Here is a 22,966-nt window from a genome sequence, read left to right as displayed (position 1 = left end):
TGATGAAGCTCTTCCCAATGTGGACACTTAAAGCAGTGTGGATTATATATATATATATATATATATATATATATATATATATATATTTATTTATTTATATATAGTTAGGGGCTTGAGCCCTGGCTCTCCCTGTCCACATAATGAAGTGTCTTTGATCGAGACAGTAAAATCCAGTTTCCTCTTAATTGGTAAAGGGCTTGCATGGCATAGTAATTTTAAATAGAGCACACTACACAACAGATAAACAAGATGACAAGAGTGTGAAATGTTGGTGTTTAGTGTAGATTCAAAGTCTTTTTTAGTGCAAGGCTTCAAGTAGTTGCTTGTCTGGTTCAAGCAACGAGAAAACAGCTCTATGTACAGTATTCAATTGAAAGAAGTAAAAGCAACAAGTGCTCACATTTAGGAAGTGGTAGCAAGTTAATGTTACCTTGGTGAAATAATGAAAGAAACAGTTCACCCCAGAATCAAAAAGACAAATTTTCCTCTTAGCTGAAGTGCTGTTCATCAGTTTGGATTGTTTTGGTGTGAGTTGCTGAGTGTTGAGAATCTTGGCCTCAGAGATGTCCGCTTTCTCTCAAATCTAATGGAACTAGATGTCACTTGTGGTGCTCAAAGTGGCAAAAAGATACATTTGATAAACTCAACAGTAATGTCTCTATCCAGAAATCATAACCTGGTTACTTAAAGTAATCCATGGATCTTGCTGTAAGCAGTTTCATGTCAGAAGTCTTTTACTTCTCCCAATGTACACCAGTCAAAGTATCACTGTGCCAAAGGAAGCATACATCTACTCATGGATAAAAAAACTTACACTCATGATAGCACAGGATGTAAACATTAATGGTGTCCTCAGCTGAGCTGTAACGTTAGCAGTGAACACACTCTTCCTTCTGCGCCATGATGCAGTTGCCAGTTGTAGTTTGGTAGAAAGAAATTAGTTCTCAAATCTGCTCAAAACAAAGTCTGTGGATAATCATGAATAACCATATCATCATTTCTGGAAAGACACCAGGATTTGCTCTCATTTTGTTAGTACCCACTGATTTTTGGGATTCCCCTGTGTTTATGATTATATATGTATATATATGCTCTTGTCTTAGGGAAGAAAAATTTCACGCACGGTCGAGAGCACTCTTACCAAGACAAACAACAACAACAACAACAACAACAACAACAACAACAACAAATCTTCTTTTCCTAGACTGCAAATTGTTGCCCAGCATAATGAAAAGTAATTTTTTACATCTGAGGAACACGTAAAGAAATGCATTAATATCCCCCAATTAATTTCCGATTTGTACGTTTCAGAGTAATTACAATGATTGGATTATTATATTTAAGATATAATATATATTTAGCACTACAGGCAAGAGGGGAAAATAGATATTTAAAGATATGGTTAACTGTCCCTTTAAATCATCAATTCATTGATCATTGTCATTTTTGATAAAAGTAGCTGTGATAAAAAACCTCTTCTAACATTTATCAGAGTGTCTATATGTGCCTGCCACATGGGGCTGTTTGAGGTTTCTGTCTCTGTCTGTCTTTTATGATGGACGTGGGTGTTTGTATGATTCCTCATCTGTGTGTTTGTGTTTCCCTGTAGGTGTTCGGGGGGCGTTGAGGTGATGCAGGTCCCCCGGTCATCCCAGTGGAGGAGACAGCTAATGACGAGCGGCTTCGGCTGCTGAACGCCCCCCTGCCATCCCCACCCTCATCCCTCCCTCGCTCCCTCCATCTCTGATGGCTCTATGGGGTGTCGTCAGCCTCAGCCTTCACTGCTGGGTGTGTTTACGGTCTGTGGTAACAGCGGCAGCAGCAACAGCCAGCCTCCCCAATGACAAGCCCGGGGGCCCTCTGGACTGGCTCCTGTCTGATAAAGGGCCTTTCCACCACTCCCCAGAGTACATCGACTTTGTGGAGAAGAACAGGCAAGGCTTCTCCACCAGATACAAGATATACAGGTGAGTCAAGATGACAGCGGAATGAAGAGGCACTTTAAACTGTGTTTGCTCCTTTAATATGCACGACAAATCTCCCAGCAGCCACATCAAACAGTCACCGTGGTTGTCCTTTGAAAGATCGTCTGTCTGTAAATAAAGGCCACATACACAATATGATTATGTTTATGTGTTTACATAATTAGATTAGTATAACTCACAAAGTCACAGTATTTTGTCCTTAGTCACAGCCTGTACTCAAAAGCACTTAGAGCTGTAGTGTAAGATTCAGCTCATTTAACATAAGCAAACAGTTCATTGTTGATTTAAAGCATTAGTAAAAACTTCTGCTGTGATGTAAAGATGCAAACAGACACTGCTGACTTCGTATTCTTCACTCTAGATTTGTGAGTTGGCATGATGCTCAGACTAGAGCACTGCAGAGGGCAAAAACACCACCAGATAGAGCTTGAATTTTCTGTAGGAACCGGGCCTGACTTAACCTGCAGGATGTGGGATGTAATTTCTCAACATTCCTCCAGGCTTAAAGTGGGTCAGGTTCACACAAATTTTTGAAAGAAGTTCTGAAATTTTGTTTTATGTAATGAAATTGTTACAGTAATTTTCCATACATAATTTTGTACGTAATGTAACATAACATAACAGCAAATGTATTTTCTTTAGATGCCAACGTTGCTCTTATATGTGTCGATATTTGACATTTTGTCAACCATCACATATGTTTCTTGATTTTCTCTCTGTGTTCCATCTTTCCCTTCATGTATGCTAGCAACCTGAAATTATCTTTGGATAGAGTTTGTATGCATGTCCTAAAAATGCCAGGCAAGTGGGGCAATATATAAAAGAAAATGTTATTATGTGTCCCTTACAAGTCATGGAAAAGCTTTTGAATTTTCGTCCATGAAAATGTGTGGAAACCCAGTCTATATGAAGTAACAAACAAACACTTAAGTTCCTCTTTTACTGCACTTGGTACTTTGCTGCGAAAACTCTGAGCCTCTGCTGTTGGTGCTCTGAATAATAGTATCTTCCAGCACTGCTCCGAGTGCACTCTGGCATTCCCAGCAACAATTTACAAACACACCTTATGTCACAAATGTTTCACCACAGTGAAAAGACATTGTAAATATTTTTTTACAGTGGAAAGGGTTTTCATCAAGCTTGGGTCCAAAACTGCTGCAGTTGTTCAGGCTTTGACAAACCTATTCAAGTTCATGTAGTGTCTGTACCATTTTTTTGGACCCATTCAAAAGTCCTGGCCTGATGTATACAAGCTTTAATCAACAAAGTCTCCAATTTTCAACCCGAAACCAACACTAATATCCATTTAAGCACTCTATGTGCGCTCTCTCAAACAAACACACTAAGAGGTAAATTTATTATAGGCTGAAAACTTAACTACCAGTGCCACCTACAATCATGCCAAAAAATATTAATAAAGACCATACATTACAGAAAAGCATGATGCAGTAGAGAATATCGCCCCCTCAGTTCCTCTCATCATCCTGGTGACCGACTTGACTGTGTGTGTGTGAGACCTTTGAAATGTGTAGAAGAACACAGGACATTAATTAGCTTTAGATTCTGATGGATCCTGTCTGTGTCTCTGGAGATTTTGAGGATCAGAGAAGTTATGCTGCTGTGCCTCATGTGTGAATATGCACCACATCTCACTTAATAGGAAGAAACCCTTATTGTTTTTCAGCTGTGGTGGCATTCCTGCAGGAGGCATAACTGCAAGCCATGCATCACCAATATACAATATAATATACCTCATTATAGCACATTAATAAAATACCTGCGTTAAATATTTATAATATAATTAATATAAAAGTGGCCTATTTGTGCTCTGTGTGTAAATGGGCACAATTAAAGGAGTGAAGTTCAATGAGTCTCACTCATGCCCAGCCAGAATTGATTCAGTGCACCGGGGGCTGTTAGGGCTCAATGGGCTTGTAGATCTCTATCTTAGACATATTTATAACAAGACAGTAACATGAGCTGACCAGATACTAGTTGACATCGCAGTCGCAAACTAAGCAGCTATACCAATATTTAAAGACGGCAAATAAATGACAGTGAATAAATGAGCCATATCTATCAAAGGAACAGTTGAGCATTTTGGGAAAGACTCCAGACTAATTTACTTTCTTGCCAGAAGTGATATGAGAAGATCGATACAACTCTTGTAACTGTGCTGTAAATATGAGGCGATAGCCAGCAGCCAGTAAGGTTAGCATAAAGACTAAAAGTTCCTGGCCTGGTTTAGAGCAAAGCTGACAAAATCAGTCCATCCGTCTCCAGAACTTGGTAATTGACAGGATATTTCCTGAAATAGTGTGACACACAAACTAGGGGTAGACCAATATTGGTTTTTCAGGGTCAATAGGGATACCAGTTATTAGTACTTAATGAGACCAATAACTAATATTTGAAATCGCTATGCATTTATAATAACAAATAAAATATTTCTGTCAAAATTTGGAATTTGGAATATAACAAACTCCAACAAAAAACTTTGAACACCATTTACTGCAAGTTCCCTGTAATTTTAAAAAAAATAAAGTTAAGTGAAAATTTTTAATTAAAAGAAGAATGAACCTTTCCAAAGTAAAGGTTCCTCCTTGCTGATACTTTTTTTGCATGTATTACAGATTGCCTTTCCTGGAGTTGTAATAAAAATGATGTAATATGCACACTCTTTCATTAATTAATTTTATTGGTAATCATTAAAATAACACACAGATACAGATAATCGTCAACATGCCGAATATCAGCCCTAATAATCGGCCAACCCCTAACACAAACCCCTGTTTTGTTTTTTTTTCATATGAATTGCACAGCTTTATATTTACCAAAATAATAACCAATAGTTGCATCTTCCCAAAATGTCAAACAGTTCCTTTTAGAGCAATCAGCAAAGCCATGACACAGTAAACTGTTCACAACCACAGCTTCCCAAAGGCTAATGACCCCCAATATCGCATTTAAACACAGCCATTGCAATAATTCTGATATGCATGATACTATAATTTAATAAGCATAACTTTAATTGTTTGTATAATCATTTGAACATTCTATATGAGATTTGCATGAAATAGTCTGTACAGGGGTTTCAGCAGTACAAATGTAATGATTCAGCGTCATTCCTGGATGCTGCAGGATGGTTTAATTAATAATAAATATTTCGAGAACCCTATTAACAGTCAGCTGTTGCATATTTTGAGATGTTAAGCAAGAGAAAAAATATAGATTAGGAGAGGTGTTCATAATTAATATGAACCATGAACCCAGAGCCCAGCCAAACTGTCCTTACCTGACCCTTATTAAAGCACTCTAGTAAAAATTATATTGCTTGCAGTGATGTGTGCTGCAGTTAAATCAGGTGAAGTTGAATTAAATGATAAAGATGAGAAGTGAAGGGAGTGAACTTTCATCTGCCTTGGTTGAACTAACTTGCAAAATTACATCTGTTGTAATATGTTGGTTTAGGCAGAGATTAAAGTTGAAGAAAAGGTCATTCCAAAGGCTTTTTATCCTGACACCATACTGTATGAGATAGACAGCACATTTACAGTACATGCTGAGTTAAGTCAAGCTATGGTTTTAGCTCCGTTAGGCTATTTAATTAGACTACATTCTTTGTCTCAGTATCCAAGCACTCGGGACGCATCGATTTATTGATGAAAGTATGCCCGACTTTCTTCCAGTTGACCTATTACATCACATACCAAACAAGCTAGCAAATGGCAAACGGGTTGCACGTCAACTGTGACAACATGACATGACTATTGGTACTGTACATTTTGCATGTACTCTGGACTTTATTTGGTATCTTCGTCTTGTTTTGTTTTCCTCTCTTCTTCTTTTGTTTTTCCGGCTTTCTTCTACAAATTTGTGCTGCTCGACTTCTGGGTCAAAGCCCAGCTTCAGGGCTATGGAGCATGTGCAGAACGTCTAAGCCAGTTCAGGTCCATTTGAGGCTTATACGTAAAAATGAGAAAATCAACCCCAAATCTCATTATCTAGGTGTGTTAGACTGAGTTAATTCAGGTAAGTAAGATTTCAGTCAGACTTACATGTTTACTTGTATTTTAAAAGACCAGTTTTAGTCGGAATAACACAACAATTTGACTGTTTCTAACCTCATGTAAACGTACTGACTGTGTTCATAGCGGAAGTGATTTTTATAAGCTGTACCTTTGATTTTCCCTACTTTTAATATTGTAACATCAAAATGATATAAGGGAGAAATTCAATACAACTGCACTTTTGACATTATAGCACACGGTGGACAATATGCTTTATGGAAACCCTATTCACGGTTATTCAGTAGGCAGACTGCATTAGTTGGGCTGTGTTGTCATGCAGAAAAGGTTCCTCGCAGCCAGTGTTCACAAGATATCTGGCACATGCCTAGACAGAATCATGATGTGTTTAATTCAGGCACGTCGCTATCTGCTGGCTGTACATCACATTCTGCCTTCCAAACCCTCAGGGAGTCACCCGATCAGGTGGTCAACTGAGATATGTTGATTAGCGCCGGAAAAAATGATGATTTGTCATGACAGAAACACAGTCTGAGGTATTGGCATGCGAGCAAATTAGTGGAGATTGTGTCATGAATCATATCCGTCGTCATTTAGGAGGATGTTGTCTAGGCTTCTGGAAATAGACGGACAGGGTTCCTGACATCTATGGATTGGTGCAAGGATGCTTTATGGCTTCGGTGATCGGTTGCCGCGTTAGAGCTTTTTAATATTTCCTTCTCTGGCAAAAGGCAGCGATCCGTTGGAGCTGAGCTGCATGGGCGGCAAGATTAATAGTCTTATCATGTGGCCAAGTGATTAGTGAGCTCTTAGTACTTATTACTCTGCATTATCACAGAATCCCCAGAGAGGCTTCTGTCAGCTGCAAGGTTGTGTTTGAGGCTCTCTAGATTACCACAATGCGGCATTGATTAATAGTGATGATATTAAAAGGAAAAACTAACCTAAAAAGTAAATAGCCTGTAAATCTTCCTAAATTGAATTCGCTTGGATTCAGTCCCATTCGATATCAGAGAGAAATCAGAGGGAGACAGGAGGGATACAGCTGTGGGTGAGCTTCTGTTTTTCTGTATTGGCAAATAATAGCTCTTTTTCAGTGCCTGCGTTGGTTGGGTGAAATGTGGTGATGGTTTTGGGAGCTCGCACCTGGAGCTGCCTCATAAAAAATTCAACAGGGTTGTTTTATTAAAGAAAGTGGGCCCATTGCAATATTCTCTCAAGGGGGGCAACTTGATAGCTGTGCTCCTGCTGTGTACCAGAAGTCTTTAAATTTTCCAATCAAGCTCTAACCCTCATGTACAAACAAGAAGAGAAAGTGATTCTCCATGGCAGCATTTCCTAACCTTTCGGTCTTTTCTTGGATTAGGCAAAAACGTGTCTACATGTCAATCCTCACAACATGTTAGAAACTGTGTCTGATAAGCGAACATCAACCTTTGTTTTGTCAGAGCTCCGACTGTTTCATTTTAATAATTCAGAAAAGTACTTTTTATGTTACCAAATATGCCAAACCTATCAGTGGATTAGAGTTTTAGAGGCTGTACAAGGCTAACTGTGACTGAATGAAAAACAACTTTTGCAAAGTTTTCTGGTTTAGATAAAAAACAAGAAAGTGACACGACCAACCATTCAATGCCAACCATCAGTGCTTGACAGGTTTTTAGGAGCCTGGTGTTGCAGGCACATCAAATATCAATGAGTACTTAAAAAAAGAAGAAAAGAAATGTTATTGTTATATGTATTTATTGGATAATGTTATGAATAATCTATGCATGGACTAGAACTGTTATAGTTCAAATTTACATTAGAACACTTCTGTTCTAATGTGTTATGTATCTTAACATGTTCTTTTACATGTCCCATATATTTACATTGTTCTTCTAATAGGCTAGTTGTACTTTTTCTCTCTAAAAAGTACATATACTGCTATAATTCAGGGGAGTACATTAAAAGGACCAAAATGGGCACGGGTAATCATAGAACATTTTTATTCAGACAGCTTGTTGTGAGGCCTCAAGAGATGAAAATAGCCAAAACTTTGCCAATATCTGGAACATTATTTACCCCCCCTTCCCTGACATGCTAGGCTGACATGGTTGGTACCAATGGATGCTTTAGGTTGTCTAGTTTAACAAGATAACACTACCTTGGCTAGTTTAAGAAGATTAGCACACCACAGCCTCTTAAATACATTGATTTCTGCGTCCAATAATTTTTGTTGGATGTGCAGCAGTTGTATTAGGGGGGAGCCACAGTAACAGATATGCTGAAACTTTACATGTCACTTTTATTGATTTCATGTTGTAGCAATGCTTCAGTTAATGTGATTACTTAGCTAGGGTTAAGATCATGTTTTGACTTGAAATACTGGGTTTAGTATTCACACACACAATTGAAAATGTGTTAAAAAAAACAGGTTTTGTAACAACAAACACAATTGGAAATGTCTTGAACTTTTGTAAAAAAAAAACAATTTGCTTTTGTTGTTTGTTGGTCTCCAGCAGTGGTCTGCTGCTGTCTTCTGCTTGGCAGCTGTCTCACATTAGAAACATTGGATATGATACATTTGAAACTCACAAAGAAAACCACGGTTTGCAGCAACATGTAGACAGAGATGATCAGATTTGAAGGCATCTCTCAGAAACTGAAGTTTACACAGAAAGTGTAAACAAGTGGGATAAATTAAGCAATTTGATAAGATTAAACACAAAACTTAGAAACTCCAGAAGCGTGTACTGTAATTAGATAGAACATGATGTAAAAACTGACTTAAATTAGAGGATGTATCACTGGTTTCATATGCAGTGACTGCAGCTGCTGCTCTGTGGCCAGGCTTTTAACTTTTAATAGCCACATTTAAAGCCTACATGATAGTTGGTATTAAAAAAGATTTGTGTGGAATAACACTTTGAGGTCAGATATAAAGAAATCCACTTAGTCTCATACATGTTAATTTAGAATGCATTTCACAGTGTGAAAACAAGGTCAGGAGTGCGGACGCTTACGTGTTTGAAAGATGTTGAACTACATTCAGGATTCTTGTTAAAACCTCTTCAGCAAAGTTGCTGAAGCTGCTGTCAAACACAGATTTGAAAATCAATAAGTAATTGCTTTATACTTAAAATGAAGGATACTAAATTAAAACTATGTAGAAAAAAACCCTCAAGGGTTTAGAGATGACTAAATTACAGTGCAGATGGTGTCCATAAGCATAACTGTGCATCAACATAATGAATTAGAACAATGGGACTTTAATAATTATCTGCAATTAGTTTATTCTTCAGACCGGAGCATGTAGGACACGCCCACCCTTTGAGATTAACTTGATCAAAAGAAAAGCAGCTTCCTGTTTGATGTAAGAGCCACTTCAAGCACAATGAACGGCAGCAGATTTCCTAAACCACAGGGGAGTCTGCAGGTGCTCTGAAGAGGGTTGAGGTGAGTGTTTTAGAGCAGACTCCCTCAGCGGTGCTTCTCAACATCCCACCGCTACACTTTCACTGATGTTTCTTTGTCTCGTCTCCTCTCCTGAAATTCCCTTTAGAGGTTTTGGCAACTCCAAGTCCCCTCTTGTGGTAAATAGGCTGGTGAGAGAGCAGTAATAAATAGCAGTTTTCCATCCTTTAAGGCACTTTTCCTCACCCTCTGTTTGAAATATCAGAAAAAAAATATTGGCATCTGTACAAGTCATAAGAAACACAACGTTAGACATTTTCCCTTGAATCAGCCCCATTAATTTCTCAGTTTTTACTTTAGTTCTCACTTTTATTCAATTTGTCAACGCTGCAGGCAACCGAAGGCAATTTCTCTCTAGTTAAGCTGTCTCGCTATAGTTTGATTCAATATAGAGCAGAAAAGTGTAAAAAGAGGTGATAATTCCATTGTAAACAGGGGGAAGCCTCATTATGGTTTCTTTTTTTTTTTTCTTTTTCTTTTATTTAATCCCCAATACAGGTTCTCTGCCACACTAGCAGCATGGAAGAATGAATATGTTAGTCTTTTGGTTGGTCTACCACTTTGGTCCAGACCGGAATATCTAAAAAAAAATATCAGATAGATTGCCTTAAATATTCTTACATACATTTGCCGATACATCCCCTGACTTTGGTCATCACCTGACTTTTCCACTAGTGGCACCATGAATTTTTTGGCTTTAAGAGCGCCACAGTTGTTGAATGGATAAACTTTTTTTTCAACAGCAGACATTTTTGCATGTCATGGTGGAAAAAGCAAAGTTGTATTTAATAACATTAATGATAGATGTATTCCATAAAGGAGAGGTCCTGGTATTGTGAATGCTGTCTCGTTTGCTGGGACACTTAATAGAACTGAGCAATTGATGATATAGATTTTACCTGTGCTTTTCCTACTATGACAAGTCAAAATGTCTGCTGTGAAAATTGTCCACTGTGCTTAAATTTGATTCAGTGCCATCATTGGGTCAGAATTTCAATTATTCTAATACTTTAGTTAATGACCAAATACTTGCATACCTCACATTCCCATCAGCCCCTGATGTAGGCTACATTGTGTTTAGTGCTACAGAGCAATATTAGCAGGCAAATACCTGTTGGACATGGTAACATTGTAGTTATTAAAATATAATATCAGGACAATAGCACTGCCATTATGATCATACTAGCATGTTGATGTTAGCAGTTAGCCAGCACCATAACGTAAACAACTCCCTAACCCTGAGTCATCATCCTCCTCAATCTGGTTGTCACCTTCTAAATCTTCATTTTATATATTTATATATACATACACACACACACACACACACACATATATGAGTTGATTTAGGGGCTGAAGGGGTATACTTTACTGTCGAGCATTTGCTCAAAGTATAACTTCACTGACCTGCTAACATTGCGGACTCTCAATTTTGCTGATTTAATGTGGTGTTAAAAATCGAAGGACCCTTTAAAATTTACTTTTTAATTCAGCTGCTTTTATTCTTTTAGCATGTGTCAATATTGTTTGTGTCACATTTTCATCAGTTTTATGCTACATATTTATAACAAACTGATGCGTGAACTGTAGTGGGAGACTTTACATTCATTAAACATATTATCATATTTTCTGGCTTTAAAAGACCCACATTATGTTATAAACTACAGTTATGGAGCCAAAAATAGGTACAACTTAAAAAAAACAAACCGAAGTAGCACCTGCTGACATGTCATTGTCTCAGCAGTTTCTGTGTCGAAAACTGCACATTGCGTAAGGAAGTTGCATCAGTAAGTGTCAGTGGTCATTGCTCTGATCCTTCTATAGTAAAGTGGATGGATAAATGCTTAAGCCTGTGATTGTTGTAAGTGATCATTTTTGACCATCCATTTTTGGCTGAGAGGCACATCACTTTCTGTAGAAAAGAGGGCAGAGGTGATTGGAAGTGACAACGTTATTTTCCGGTCTGCTCTTCCTCATGTGCAGTCCGGATCTCTGCTAAATTCTAATAAATGCTCAATGACGGGAGAAGATGGATCACCGGAATCGGTGCTCGGAGTTACAGTGTTTGAGCTACGTCAGCAATGATGGAGTAATGAATTCACACCACGTTAGCCCCTCTACTTGATTCCCCGCTTTTCTTACTGATTGAATTTGAAAGAATTTTTAACAAGTCGTCTGAGGGAAATGAAAGAGGGTTTGTCTTTTTGTGGTGTGAGTGTGTGTGTTTTGGCGATTCACTGGAGAGCATACCCGTTGCTTCCAGTGCAAACACAATGTGGGCCTTCCGCCTCGGCCACCTGTCCACAGGAAACACTGCCAAGGGAAGGCAGCCATATTCACCAGGGTGAAGGCAGGAGTGTTGACATGTATTTGGCCGCGCTCAGAACATATTGCATTTGGATAATGCATGTGATTATTTATTTATGGGGTACGATTTCATTATAAACACCATTTAACTGTGAAAAAATCACTCTGCTCATTAAATATTATTTAACTGCTTAAAGATTAGGCCGCGTGCCAGCAAATAAATGTGGATGCAAAAAGCATCACAAGCACATTATTGGAGGAAATATAGAAAAAGTAGCAATGCACCAATCTAAAAATACCCCAAATCTATGAAATAAATAAATAAATACATACATATAAAAGGAAAAGAAAATGTATTCAAGTACCTGCTAAATTATAACCAGCTAAATTTCAAATGTAAAAGTACTTTGCTGTGGAAAAATACCCCATGCAACATATCAGATTGTTAGATGCTACTGATTTGTAATGCATAAGCTTCCTGTTATAGCTCTTGGAGGTGTAGCTCATTTTTACTACTCCATATACAGTCAGGTATAGTCCAGTGGTTCTCAACCTTGGGGTTGGACCTTGTCCAATGGGTCACAAGATAAATCTGGGGGGTAGTGAGATGATTAATGGGGTAGGAAAAAAGAAAGTTCTACTGCACAAATTTGTATTTATATTTTGGCCTTATCTCCAATTGTGGCTTTTTTGCGGACTATTGGATCTTTTTTTCCCCTCTTTGGACCTTAACAGTTATAGATAAAACCATCTGAGTGGGGGGGATTCATTTTTTGGAGGTGCTAACAACCCAATGACATCTAACTGATCCCAACTACACACAGCTTACAACAAGTTGAAAAGGTTACCAAGCAGTTATTTTAATCCTTAACAAGAAATTGTATTTTATTAGCTTATAGTATGTTTATTAGTAGTTGTGAGATTAATACAGTAGAGTAACAAGTAGAATGACTCAATCTGATATGTAGTAGTGGAAGTGTAAAGTGACAGCCCAGTCTCCAGAATAATAATAACCCAATACCCTAACCTAAAGACACAATTTTTCTCTATCAGTTTCATAGAAGACGTACAATTATAACATATCTATGGTTTGCAGAAGCCTACAATGCCAACATTTATTCTAGCGATTAGTTAAAAGTGACATAAAATAGATAAACTCAAGTACAATGTCGCAGCACTTTTACTAATCTACCCAGTTACTTTCCACCACTGCAGATGCAAACCCTATGAACCTGCCAAGAAAGAGGGGGCCTCTTTAAATTAAAAAAAATTCAACAATTCAAACAACTCGGCTATGATAGCGTCCACAGTGTTAAACTGATGGAACTGATGGTGCTTTGGCAAGAAAGGAGCAAACGAATTTGATAATAATAATGACTGAGCTGGTTGTGGGGAGGATTGCAGCCCCTAAAGTCAACTCCGTGGTGAAACCCATTTCATTTCCTCTTCTCCCTGCAGGACGAACCATTTGGCCTATCGGGGGTTTAAGATAAGACGGGGCTAGCTTATCACAGTCAACGATAACTGAAGAAACGAACGACAGTGGGGATTTGCGAATACTCTTTCTACACCTGTTCTCTGCCCCCTCCCTTTCTCTCTTGCGCTCCCTCCTTGTGTATTCCTCTTTTTTTCTTTTTTTCTCTCCACAGAACGTGCTGCGGCTTTGAACTAGTCCTTTCAAGCTGCAAAGCACAACTCAAGAGACACAGCGTCCCATTTGAAGAGGTCATTTATTTGTACGGCATGAAATGAGGTGAAGATTAATCGCTACACTAGATGTATCTGAGCAAGAGATTAGTCAAAGGCTTTGTCTGAATACTACAGTGTCAGCAAAAAGGTCAGCGGGCACCACATATCCATTTAACATCATTATGTTTACTTCCCACACTCTGCCTACACTTTCTGCTTAATATTGTGTGAATCAGTGTCTTGGTTCGTGATTATATAACAGAAATTGAAATCGACGTGCGACTCTTTGCTGCCACAGCTTGTTGTAACTTTTGTGTATGCAGCCGTTTGAATTCTCTGGGATTTTACTATGTGTATCATTCAAACATCTGGGTGTTTGAGCTTTCCTCATTACTCCTTGTTTAATGTGATATATACCCTTTCAAAAGGCCACACTCCCTCCATCCATCATCAGCAGCCAAGGTTGTTCAACCCCATTCTGATTACAGCAGTCAAGTTTTTATTTCGGAGAGAGAAAGGTGCTACATTTGACTGATCGAACAATGCGCTTCTCATAAATTCACTGAATGTTTATTTTCTTGCTGCACAGTGTAATCTGACAAAAATAATGCCTCAGTCACGACAATTAATCACTTCTACGTGGCTCCTCCGTGGTTTTGATGTCCACGTTAAAAAAAAGGGGGGGTTCTTTGGGTTTCTCTTTTTGAAAAGCAGAAGGACACAGCCCTTCAAAAAACTTTTCAAACAGAGTGCTCTCTTAAAAGCCAGACAGCTCTTTGAGAAACATTTTTTCCAGTTCCTTTCTTCTCATATAAGCATGATTATGTGACTAAATTGGGGGCAGTGGCAGGTGGATAGCAAAAAAATTGGCACTGCACTCCTGTAGCCTCCCTGAGAAATTTCAAAGTAATCACAACGGATCTGTTATAATTACAGCTGTGATATCCGTCCGTGACTTCATAACTGTCTCTTTATACAGTCATTGCTATGCAGATTTGTGATGGAGGGAAAAGTGCTTGCAAAAATAAATACAGCCTCGCCCATGGCCTAATATCAGACATACTTTTTTTAAACATCAAAGATCATTACGGTCTTCAAACAGCGCCTTCAGTTTGTAAGAACATATTTTAATTAGTCCTAGTTACAGAAACAGGTTGTTTCTCTGTAGGTGGGATTTCTTATATGTTCAGCTAATTTCCCTCCAACATGATTTTACATTAATACCACTAATACCCACAGAATAATAAACTGCCTTTATCTATGCTTGAGCTATTTTTACTTTCTCCAACCATTTGTGAAACAGTGGATAAGCCCATCTGCTCCTCTTATTAAATTTTTGAGATATATGAGGGATCACTTCCTTTGCTATCAGAAGATTTTAGTCAGAACATATTACTTTCAAGACATATAGAAAAGTCAACTGTTTCTGAGACTCAAATAACCTAAAAACCTTTATAGGAAAATATCCCTTGGGTTTGTATGTCCTTTATGCCTCCAAAATGAAATGTCAAAGTGTTACATTTTTTAACACAGCAAAAACAAACAACTCTATAAACTATGTAAAAACAAAACTGCATGGTGCCCTTTCATAGTGAGCATTTTTACTGGCTTTAAACAAGCTAATGAACCAAAAAGTAGACGATAAAGGACACACATGGCATACTGCATTTGAGCAAAAGTTGTATAGAACCTGAATTTTTGACATTGGTATTAATATAGAGACTCCTTTACTGGCAGTTCCTCTCCATTTCTTTGAGGTCATGGCCTTTCTCCTTTGTGTCAGTTGGTTACACTGAATTCTGAAAGGCGTCAAGACTTCATATTACGTGCTTTAACTTTTTATTAAATGTCTGTAACTGTTAAAGAAAAGTACAGCGCCAAGAAAGATATTTGTGAATCAACCTAACCTTTAGATGCTTATAAATTGTATCTACATGTAAAGTCTTTTGAGTTCTGTCCTATTCTGTCATATTAATTATTCAAAGAAACTTTCAGCACATCCTCAGCATGCATTGTGTAAAATCCATTTCCATCTCAAAACATCTGAACTTGGTTGAGTATTTATTTTTGAGGATAAACATTTGTGCCAGATAGGCAGCAATAAAACTTTAGTTTAGAACAAAACACATTTGACAATTCTAGATTTCACATTTTAATTATTGTATATCAAGTGGGTGTTAGAATTGACATGCATGTTTCCCTGGAAACATCAGCAAACAACCTAATAAAAGATTCTAAACATAATCTTGGACATGGCTTGTGGCAAAACAGTCTTACAAAAAAAACTTTAGAAATGTAACAACTATTTGTCAAATCTAACTGGTAGGTGGAGATACATGGCATCATCATATTTTAGGGCCTTTAAGCCCTGATTTGGAGGCACAGATTTGAAATTCTTGAGCTGAATGTTCACTTCTGAGACCATATTTTCTGTAAAGCAAGCTGTTTTGACCTTGCGTTTTTTTTTGATCTTGTGCAGCCTTAGTCATAAGCAGTTTGGCCGTTGGTTCTTTTATCCAATTTGTTATGACAGCAGGTTAGCAGCGGTCAGAGTACAACTTGTAGCCTTGCCTGCTTGGGGCAAGTGGAAGCACTTTCATCGAAATTAGTTCATCGAATTTTTCTTTGGGAGGTACTGAGCTAAATGACCTGGCATTGCAGCTTAGCGGGTACATGTAAAGGCAACTACTGGCAGCTGTGTGTGTGAGTGTTTGGAAGCTTGCTTCCATAGACACAAGGTTAGGGTTATCTGTTAGCAAGAGATATTTGAAGGAACAAAGGGCATAGCCTTTACATTGTAATTGTGTCTCCTAAAATGTTTTGTTTAACAGTTTCTCTGGTTTCCATTAAGCTCACCATCCACCTCTTGTATTTACAGCATGTTTTGTTGCCATGGCCATAGGTACTATTGCATTTTTAGGAATACAAGTGACATGGCTTTTGGGATGAGAATGACTGTGTTTCAGTCGCTTCACATTGCGTTATCTGTTGGATATAGTTCCATGGAATTTGGTACAGACATGGCCTCAAGAGGGTGAATCCTACCAATTTTGACAATCCTTGGATTTTTACTGTAGTGCTGCCATTAGGTCGAAGTTATGACTCATCCTAAAACATTTATCAATTATGTGATCCTATTTGTTTCCCCTCCAGACCCACCGTGAATGTGGAATAGATTGCAGTGAAAGATTAATTACAATTAATTATTTTCTTGTAAGTTATTATTGTAACTTTTGTCATCTCTCATCTTTCAACCATCTCGGTCAAAATTTCAGTTTGTAAAAAGTTTGCTTAATGATCAAATACCTGCAAAACCAGCAACCTTCCCATCAACCTCCACCTTGTAGTGGTGCAGTTCTAATTGGCAAATATTAACATAACAGAAGGGCAACACCATTTTTTATATCTGTATCTCTTTAACCAACAATATTATCTGTATCCATATTTGTATTTGGTATGTGAAGAGTATGATTAGAAAGTGAGTGGGTCTTAAACGAGAAGTGGATGGGACATAGCCAGAAGTTGTGATTTTAAGCCTGAAAATGCATTGGGTTGATCAGGAGTTGTAATCTTATTATCCTATTATTATCTTATAATATTATTAATTGGAAAACTATTTGCAGAACAGCCTCAAAATTGTGATTGAGATATTAAACACAGCCACCACAATGAGAATGTTCCTTCATCACAAGTTGACACATTACCCAAGGATGTTACTCAAACCTATAAAAAGTATACCGGAAACTCAGTTCATCCCAGTACTTTGCTCAGCCCTACATAATGAAAAAAGGATAGTTTTATGCACATCACATAGATGAAAGGCTATCACAAAAAAAAAACAACTTTCATGCGGGAAAAAAGGTAATGCCTATACACTTACTCCATGCCAAATAAGTTTGAAGACAACGTTTTGATCCTGCCTGGATCTTCGTCAGGTCAGTTGTTTCAGGCAGGATCAAAACGTCTTCAATAAACTTGTGTGGCATGAAGTTAGTGTGCAGACATTACTTTTTTTCAACCCTACATAATAATATATCTAAACTAAGCTTAAAAAGTACTCATTTTTAGTACAGTTTCCATACCAGAAGCTCGATTACTTCAGGTCCTATCCCCTGACCAATGGGCTGTCCCTGACCCTATCTATTAGAGGTAAATGCCTAACTCTGACTATACTATTACTCATGTCCAAAACAGATCAGGTTTCTGGTAACACCCATTGTGAACATACCTGTTAAACATTAGCATTTTAGCATTGTCATTGTGAGCATGTTGCCATGCTAGCATTAGCACTTCTCCCAACGCCTAAATGTAGCCTCACAGATCTGCTGTATATTGTGTAAAATCTCAGCTCTTTAACATTTTATGTCAGAACTCACCACTCAGCCTTCAAGAATAAGTTACTGATTTAGTTTTATCTTTCCTTTTCCCCCTTTGGTGATTAACTTCACACTCATGAGGCCTCTTCAAAGCTTCCCAGTCTTTAGTGTCTCGGATCAAAACTAAAATGATAAAATGAGTTCTTTATGCTTTCAACGTTACTGGTGCAGATGTGCTTTACGTTCCAATTCCAGCTGCCATAGATGCAACATCATATTGACCAGAGAGGAATAAACAGTGGTTTACCATATAAATGTATGAGATCAATCTTGTTCTGAAACAAAACAATAAATAAGAAAGGGAATATCTCTTTTATTTCATCAAACTCAGATGCATTTTATTGAGATTCAAAAGCAGTAATTCAGCTTTCTTATCTCAGATGACTTGTTTGACTTTGCAGAGCTATTCGGATGAAGGATGCCATGCACACCTCTCTTCTCCAGACACAGTATCCTCAGCCTAAAATTTGTACTGTTCTACCAAATGTCAGACAAACACAACACATGTAAAGTCTAATTTTAATTCATAGCGCGCTCTCTCTGTTAAGCTGAGTGTGGAACTGCAAGTCAAGCAGTGCACAAAAGGATCTGTGAAGGACACTTCACATGGAAATCTCCCACTAAACACCTTGAACTTTTTGCTCGTAGAATAACTTTGTATATGAGTGAAAGCGCTGCCAAGTGCAGTATCAGTTCAAAGAGCTTTCCCCCTGTGGGGAATGTTCTACAAAAAAGTACTAGAAAGAAAACGTGCATGGTGCCAGGTTGGTCTTTATTGATTGAACATCCATATCCTTTGGTTCCTTGAGTTTTGCTCCAGTTCAGCTTAACGTGCTGCCTTTGACATATCTATTTTTTCCTTCCCGTAATGTATGTGTTAGGTTTGCACATGGAAGTAGAAAATCACATAAGCTTAAAAGCTGTAAGAGGGAGGTAGGCCAGAGGAAAATCCTGGCTGTACATTATACAAAGCTTTATTAATATTCTGCTCCCATCCTGTTGCCTGGACTCATGTTATCATCTTAAAGCTGTCAAACATGTAATGTAATCACATATGAACATGTCCAGATATATTATAATCAATGAAGCATGATGGATTCAAACACACAAACACAGCATATAAGCTGCACTTATAGTTGAGGTCAGACGTATTAGTTGTCAGAGTGAAAGACAAGTACATGAAAAGGCAACAAAGGCTGACAGAGTCTTTTGTTCATGATGCTTTCATTTTTTGTGGCATTCTTGCTCCCACTTTGTTTCTCTCTCATTACAGAATGCATTCTCTATTTGAGCAATGGGGCTATTTCTTGTACCACCTTGTAACTTTATTCATTTCGATGTATATCTCTGTTATGATGGGCTATTAAGGAAAACATCTGTCAGCTGTGTAGAAGAAGCACATTTCTGTCCCAGGTGACAATCATGGTTTCAAATGATACCCTTTTTTTCTCACCAGCTTTCTCTCTTTTTCCCATTCTCTCGTTCTTTCTCCATCAATTCACTTTCACTTTGGTTCAGGCTGTGTTGGCATGGTCGAGGGATTCCTTACATTGCAAAAAGCGCAGACTGACATAATGAATTAAATTCGCTTCTCTCTCGCTCTTTCTCTGTCTCTCTTCTAGTCATTTATTCTGCATACGTACTTGGCTTTATGCAAATGATGTACCTATATGATATCACCATATATGAAGGAGAAAAGGTGAATTTGCCCCTTTCAGGCTCACCTGGTCTTCTCTAGTACGAGGACAACATGATCTCACAGAAAAATGACAATGGCCACTTACACCCAATTACGTTATGGTGGCACGTAAGGTCTAAAAATTATATGCTGAAATGGACACAGTTTTAAACACAAGGTTAATGATGTGAAACAATCACAGTTTTATAGGTTTAGGCACCAAAACTAGTTGACTATGTTCACAAGGTCCTAACTTCCCCAGTTCAGTAATCTGTTAACACACATCAACCCTCCTATTGTGTACATGCCATTTTCGTGTCACCTTTGAAACCTATATTAGTTTTGGTCAATACATGAGACATATTAGACAAAGAACTCTAAAAAGATAAAATTGAATATCAAAATTGACAAGAGTGGGTTTGAAGGTTTCAAACCCCCATTCAGCCCCCCTGCCCCCTGTTTTGCATTAGGAATAATCATTAGTTTCAAGTATCTTACCTCAACCTGACTTTCGATCTTTTGATAGAGCAGGGGAATAATACGACCCTAGAAACATAGAACCATGGGAACACATGGAAGAATCCATGAGGTTTGGGGGGAAAATACTTGGGAAGGTTTAGAATAAGATTGTGGTTTTGCTTAAAATAGCTATGATTGTTATGTACAGGTTATATGTATATCACACATGACATTTAATTATGTCACATATTAACATCATGTTACGTGATAGTGTCTTCATTAAAGTATAAAAGTATGCAGAGTTAAAGTAAGTCAATGTTGACCTTTGGTTTCACATGGGACACAAACAGCAATCTCATGGGTGAGAGTCCTGTGTTTGTTTGACATCTGGACCACCCCAACCACTTCTCTTTGGGGCTTTCTTGCCTTTTATGCTTTCAATTTGGTTGTAACATTAACCACTGCCTACAGTGTTTGTTCACCATGAAAAATAATCCTTATTGATTTTCCAATGGCATTGTTTCAGTGGTGTCAGTATGTAATTTTAACATATGCTGCCATCAGGTAATGCAGTGTTAAGCAGTTGTGGCCATGACATGTAGTTCTGAGACCAGGCAGTGCCATGGCTGCTGTAATTATTAGTCACATTATGCATTCATCTTGTGATTACTTTTGGAATAATTAATTAATCATTTAGTTCATTCAAAGTCCAAATTCTAGGAAGATCTTATTTAAAATTTCAAGAGCCCAAGGTAATGTTTTTAAATTGCTTGTTTAGTTCAACTAACAGTCCAAACACAAAGATATTTATTTTGCAATTATGTAGACATGGAGAAAACAGCAAAATTTGATGAAGCTAGAATCAATATGACAAATGTGTGGCACAAACATTACTTCAAGTGATTGTTAAAATGTTTAATTACTTTTCTGTTATTTTTTACATTCATGTTATCACACCCTCAACCAAATTCCATTTTACACTTAAAGTTGTTTTTTTTCCCTCAGGGAGTTTGGGAGATGGAAGGTGAACAACTTGGCAGTGGAAAGGAGAGATTTCTTAGAGTCTTCATTACCTCTGACTCCTGAGTTCATCAGGAACATTCGACTCCTCGGCCGCAGGCCCACAACCCAGATGATCACTGACAATCTGATCAGGAAGTATGGGACTCACTTCTTGTTGTCAGCTACACTGGGAGGTAAAGGAAAAAAAATGATTTTAAGTTGATTATGTTATGGCAATTTCTTTATAGTGGCATATGTTAACCACCAGTATTTTTTTTATTCATTTCAAGCCCTGCATTCTAGCTCAGCATTTGTGTAATTTCCAATAACAAAAGAGGCACATCAAAAAAAAAAAAAAAAAAAAAATCACAGTAATCCTTGGAACAATGGGTCCTTGATTTCAGACAGACACAGATAAAAGCAGTGTCCTCATTTTTAGTGAGCAACTATCAATTTTGCATTTTTTTAAATGGTTATTGTTACTGGCAAATTTTATCATCTGATTATGTAGTTAGCTAAACAATTAAGTTTAATTGTGGAAATCTGTCTTTTGTTGATTTTGTGATGTTTCAACTGCTTGATTGAAAATGAGAACCTTGAAAAAAATGTCTACATAGATGATAAGCATGCTAGCTCAATACAGCAAGTATGGACAATATCGCCCAGGTAAAGTCAACATTCCCACCACCAGATATGTTTAGAGGACACAGAAATTAAGAGAACATGCTGCTACTTTGTTCCAGTTTGAGGGAAAAAAGGTTCCTTTAGGAGTTTCTTCTCTCACAGATGATCTAGGCTTTAGTAAAGTATACAATTTGTGTTGATAAAAGCTTTTAGAGTTTGCGTTCTCGGGCGTTTCATATGGAAAGCAGATGGACATGGCACAATAACTCAGCCACAGTAAGTAACTGAATAACACATCACAGCAAAAATAATATGCCACTGGCAACACAGATATCACCCTGCAGAAATGTATGAATACATGTAACCCACTATTCCCGGTCACAGTCACCCTATTTTTGTTTTTCGGCAGTGTGATGAATGGACAAGCATTAATGGTCCTCTGAGTGAAGAAAAAAAGAAGGGAAAAAAAACTCATTTAAGATGCCAGAGAGGTCCAGGCGAGTCTTGCAAAGCTGATTTGCTTTTACAGAGCAACACTTGTCAATTATTTCAGACCTGGCTCCAGGATTCTGAAAGGTCGCTGTTGTGAGTGGCTGCATATAATGCAAACCTACCAGCTGCCTGAGCTGATGCAGCCCCTCACTCTGGCTCCCTGCCAGCACTTAGTGGTATGAAGAGAGGGGAATGAGGAGTTTGCCTTGGATTGTTGCCAGAGATATGCCTCCGTGGTTCTGAATGGATTGCCTCTGTGTTCAGAAACATATGGACTTAATGAAATTAATAAATAGATTGTGATATTAAGAGGGTGCCCTTCAGCAGCTAAGGAAGAAAGGCAGTGGGCAGAGAAATGGCCCTGAAGCATTAACACTGCATTATGATGAGGAATATGATGTGCAGTGTCTTGGGGACTCTCAAGCAAAGAGTGTGCTGCACCGTAGCCCCTCGACTTATGAAGGGCTGATTGCTATGATCCGTGGTGACTGATACAGGGTGACATGCCTCATCCTAATTGTGGTCAAGTGTCTTTGCGCTTCAGAGGCTCCTGTGTGGTTGCTTCTGTGCTCTTAACCACCTGGATTTTAGTACACGTGTCTCACCCAGAGCAGGTGGCAGGTTTTAAAATTGTTTCAAATTGTAGATTAATTGGAATAAATTCAAAACAAAAGGGGTATCATGAGCCGCCATGAAAGGAGTGCCAGATGCAGACACTCAGAGCTCATTAAGAGAAAATACAAGTGAAAAGGTCTGACACAGTTGGCATGCTATTTGATCGACAAGTGATTTGCTGGAAGTACGGAGCATAAACACCTCAGGAGCGAGTGCTCAGCGCCAAAGATAGAGACAAACACCAGGAATCACTTAAAC

General features: G+C 38.1%; 1 protein-coding gene across 1 annotated transcript in view; it reads left to right on the top strand.

The window, feature by feature from the left end:
- Nucleotides 1-22,966, top strand: part of LOC121940582 (BMP/retinoic acid inducible neural specific 3a, tandem duplicate 2) — a 66,120-nt gene that overhangs the window by 20,295 nt on the left and 22,859 nt on the right. Inside the window, exons 2-3 of the mRNA XM_042483317.2 lie at nt 1,610-1,967; nt 20,981-21,171. Of these exons, the coding sequence (XP_042339251.1) occupies nt 1,747-1,967; nt 20,981-21,171 (412 nt within the window). The 5' untranslated portion in view covers nt 1,610-1,746. The remainder of the gene's footprint in view (nt 1-1,609; nt 1,968-20,980; nt 21,172-22,966) is intronic.

Source organism: Plectropomus leopardus, chromosome 5 (assembly GCF_026936395.1).
Source record: "Plectropomus leopardus strain MGB_pleo_1.0 chromosome 5, ASM2693639v1, whole genome shotgun sequence".
Taxonomy (NCBI): Eukaryota; Metazoa; Chordata; class Actinopteri; order Perciformes; family Serranidae; genus Plectropomus; species Plectropomus leopardus.
Note: the sequence above shows the minus strand (reverse complement) of the source record. Positions and strands in the feature narration are given on the sequence as shown.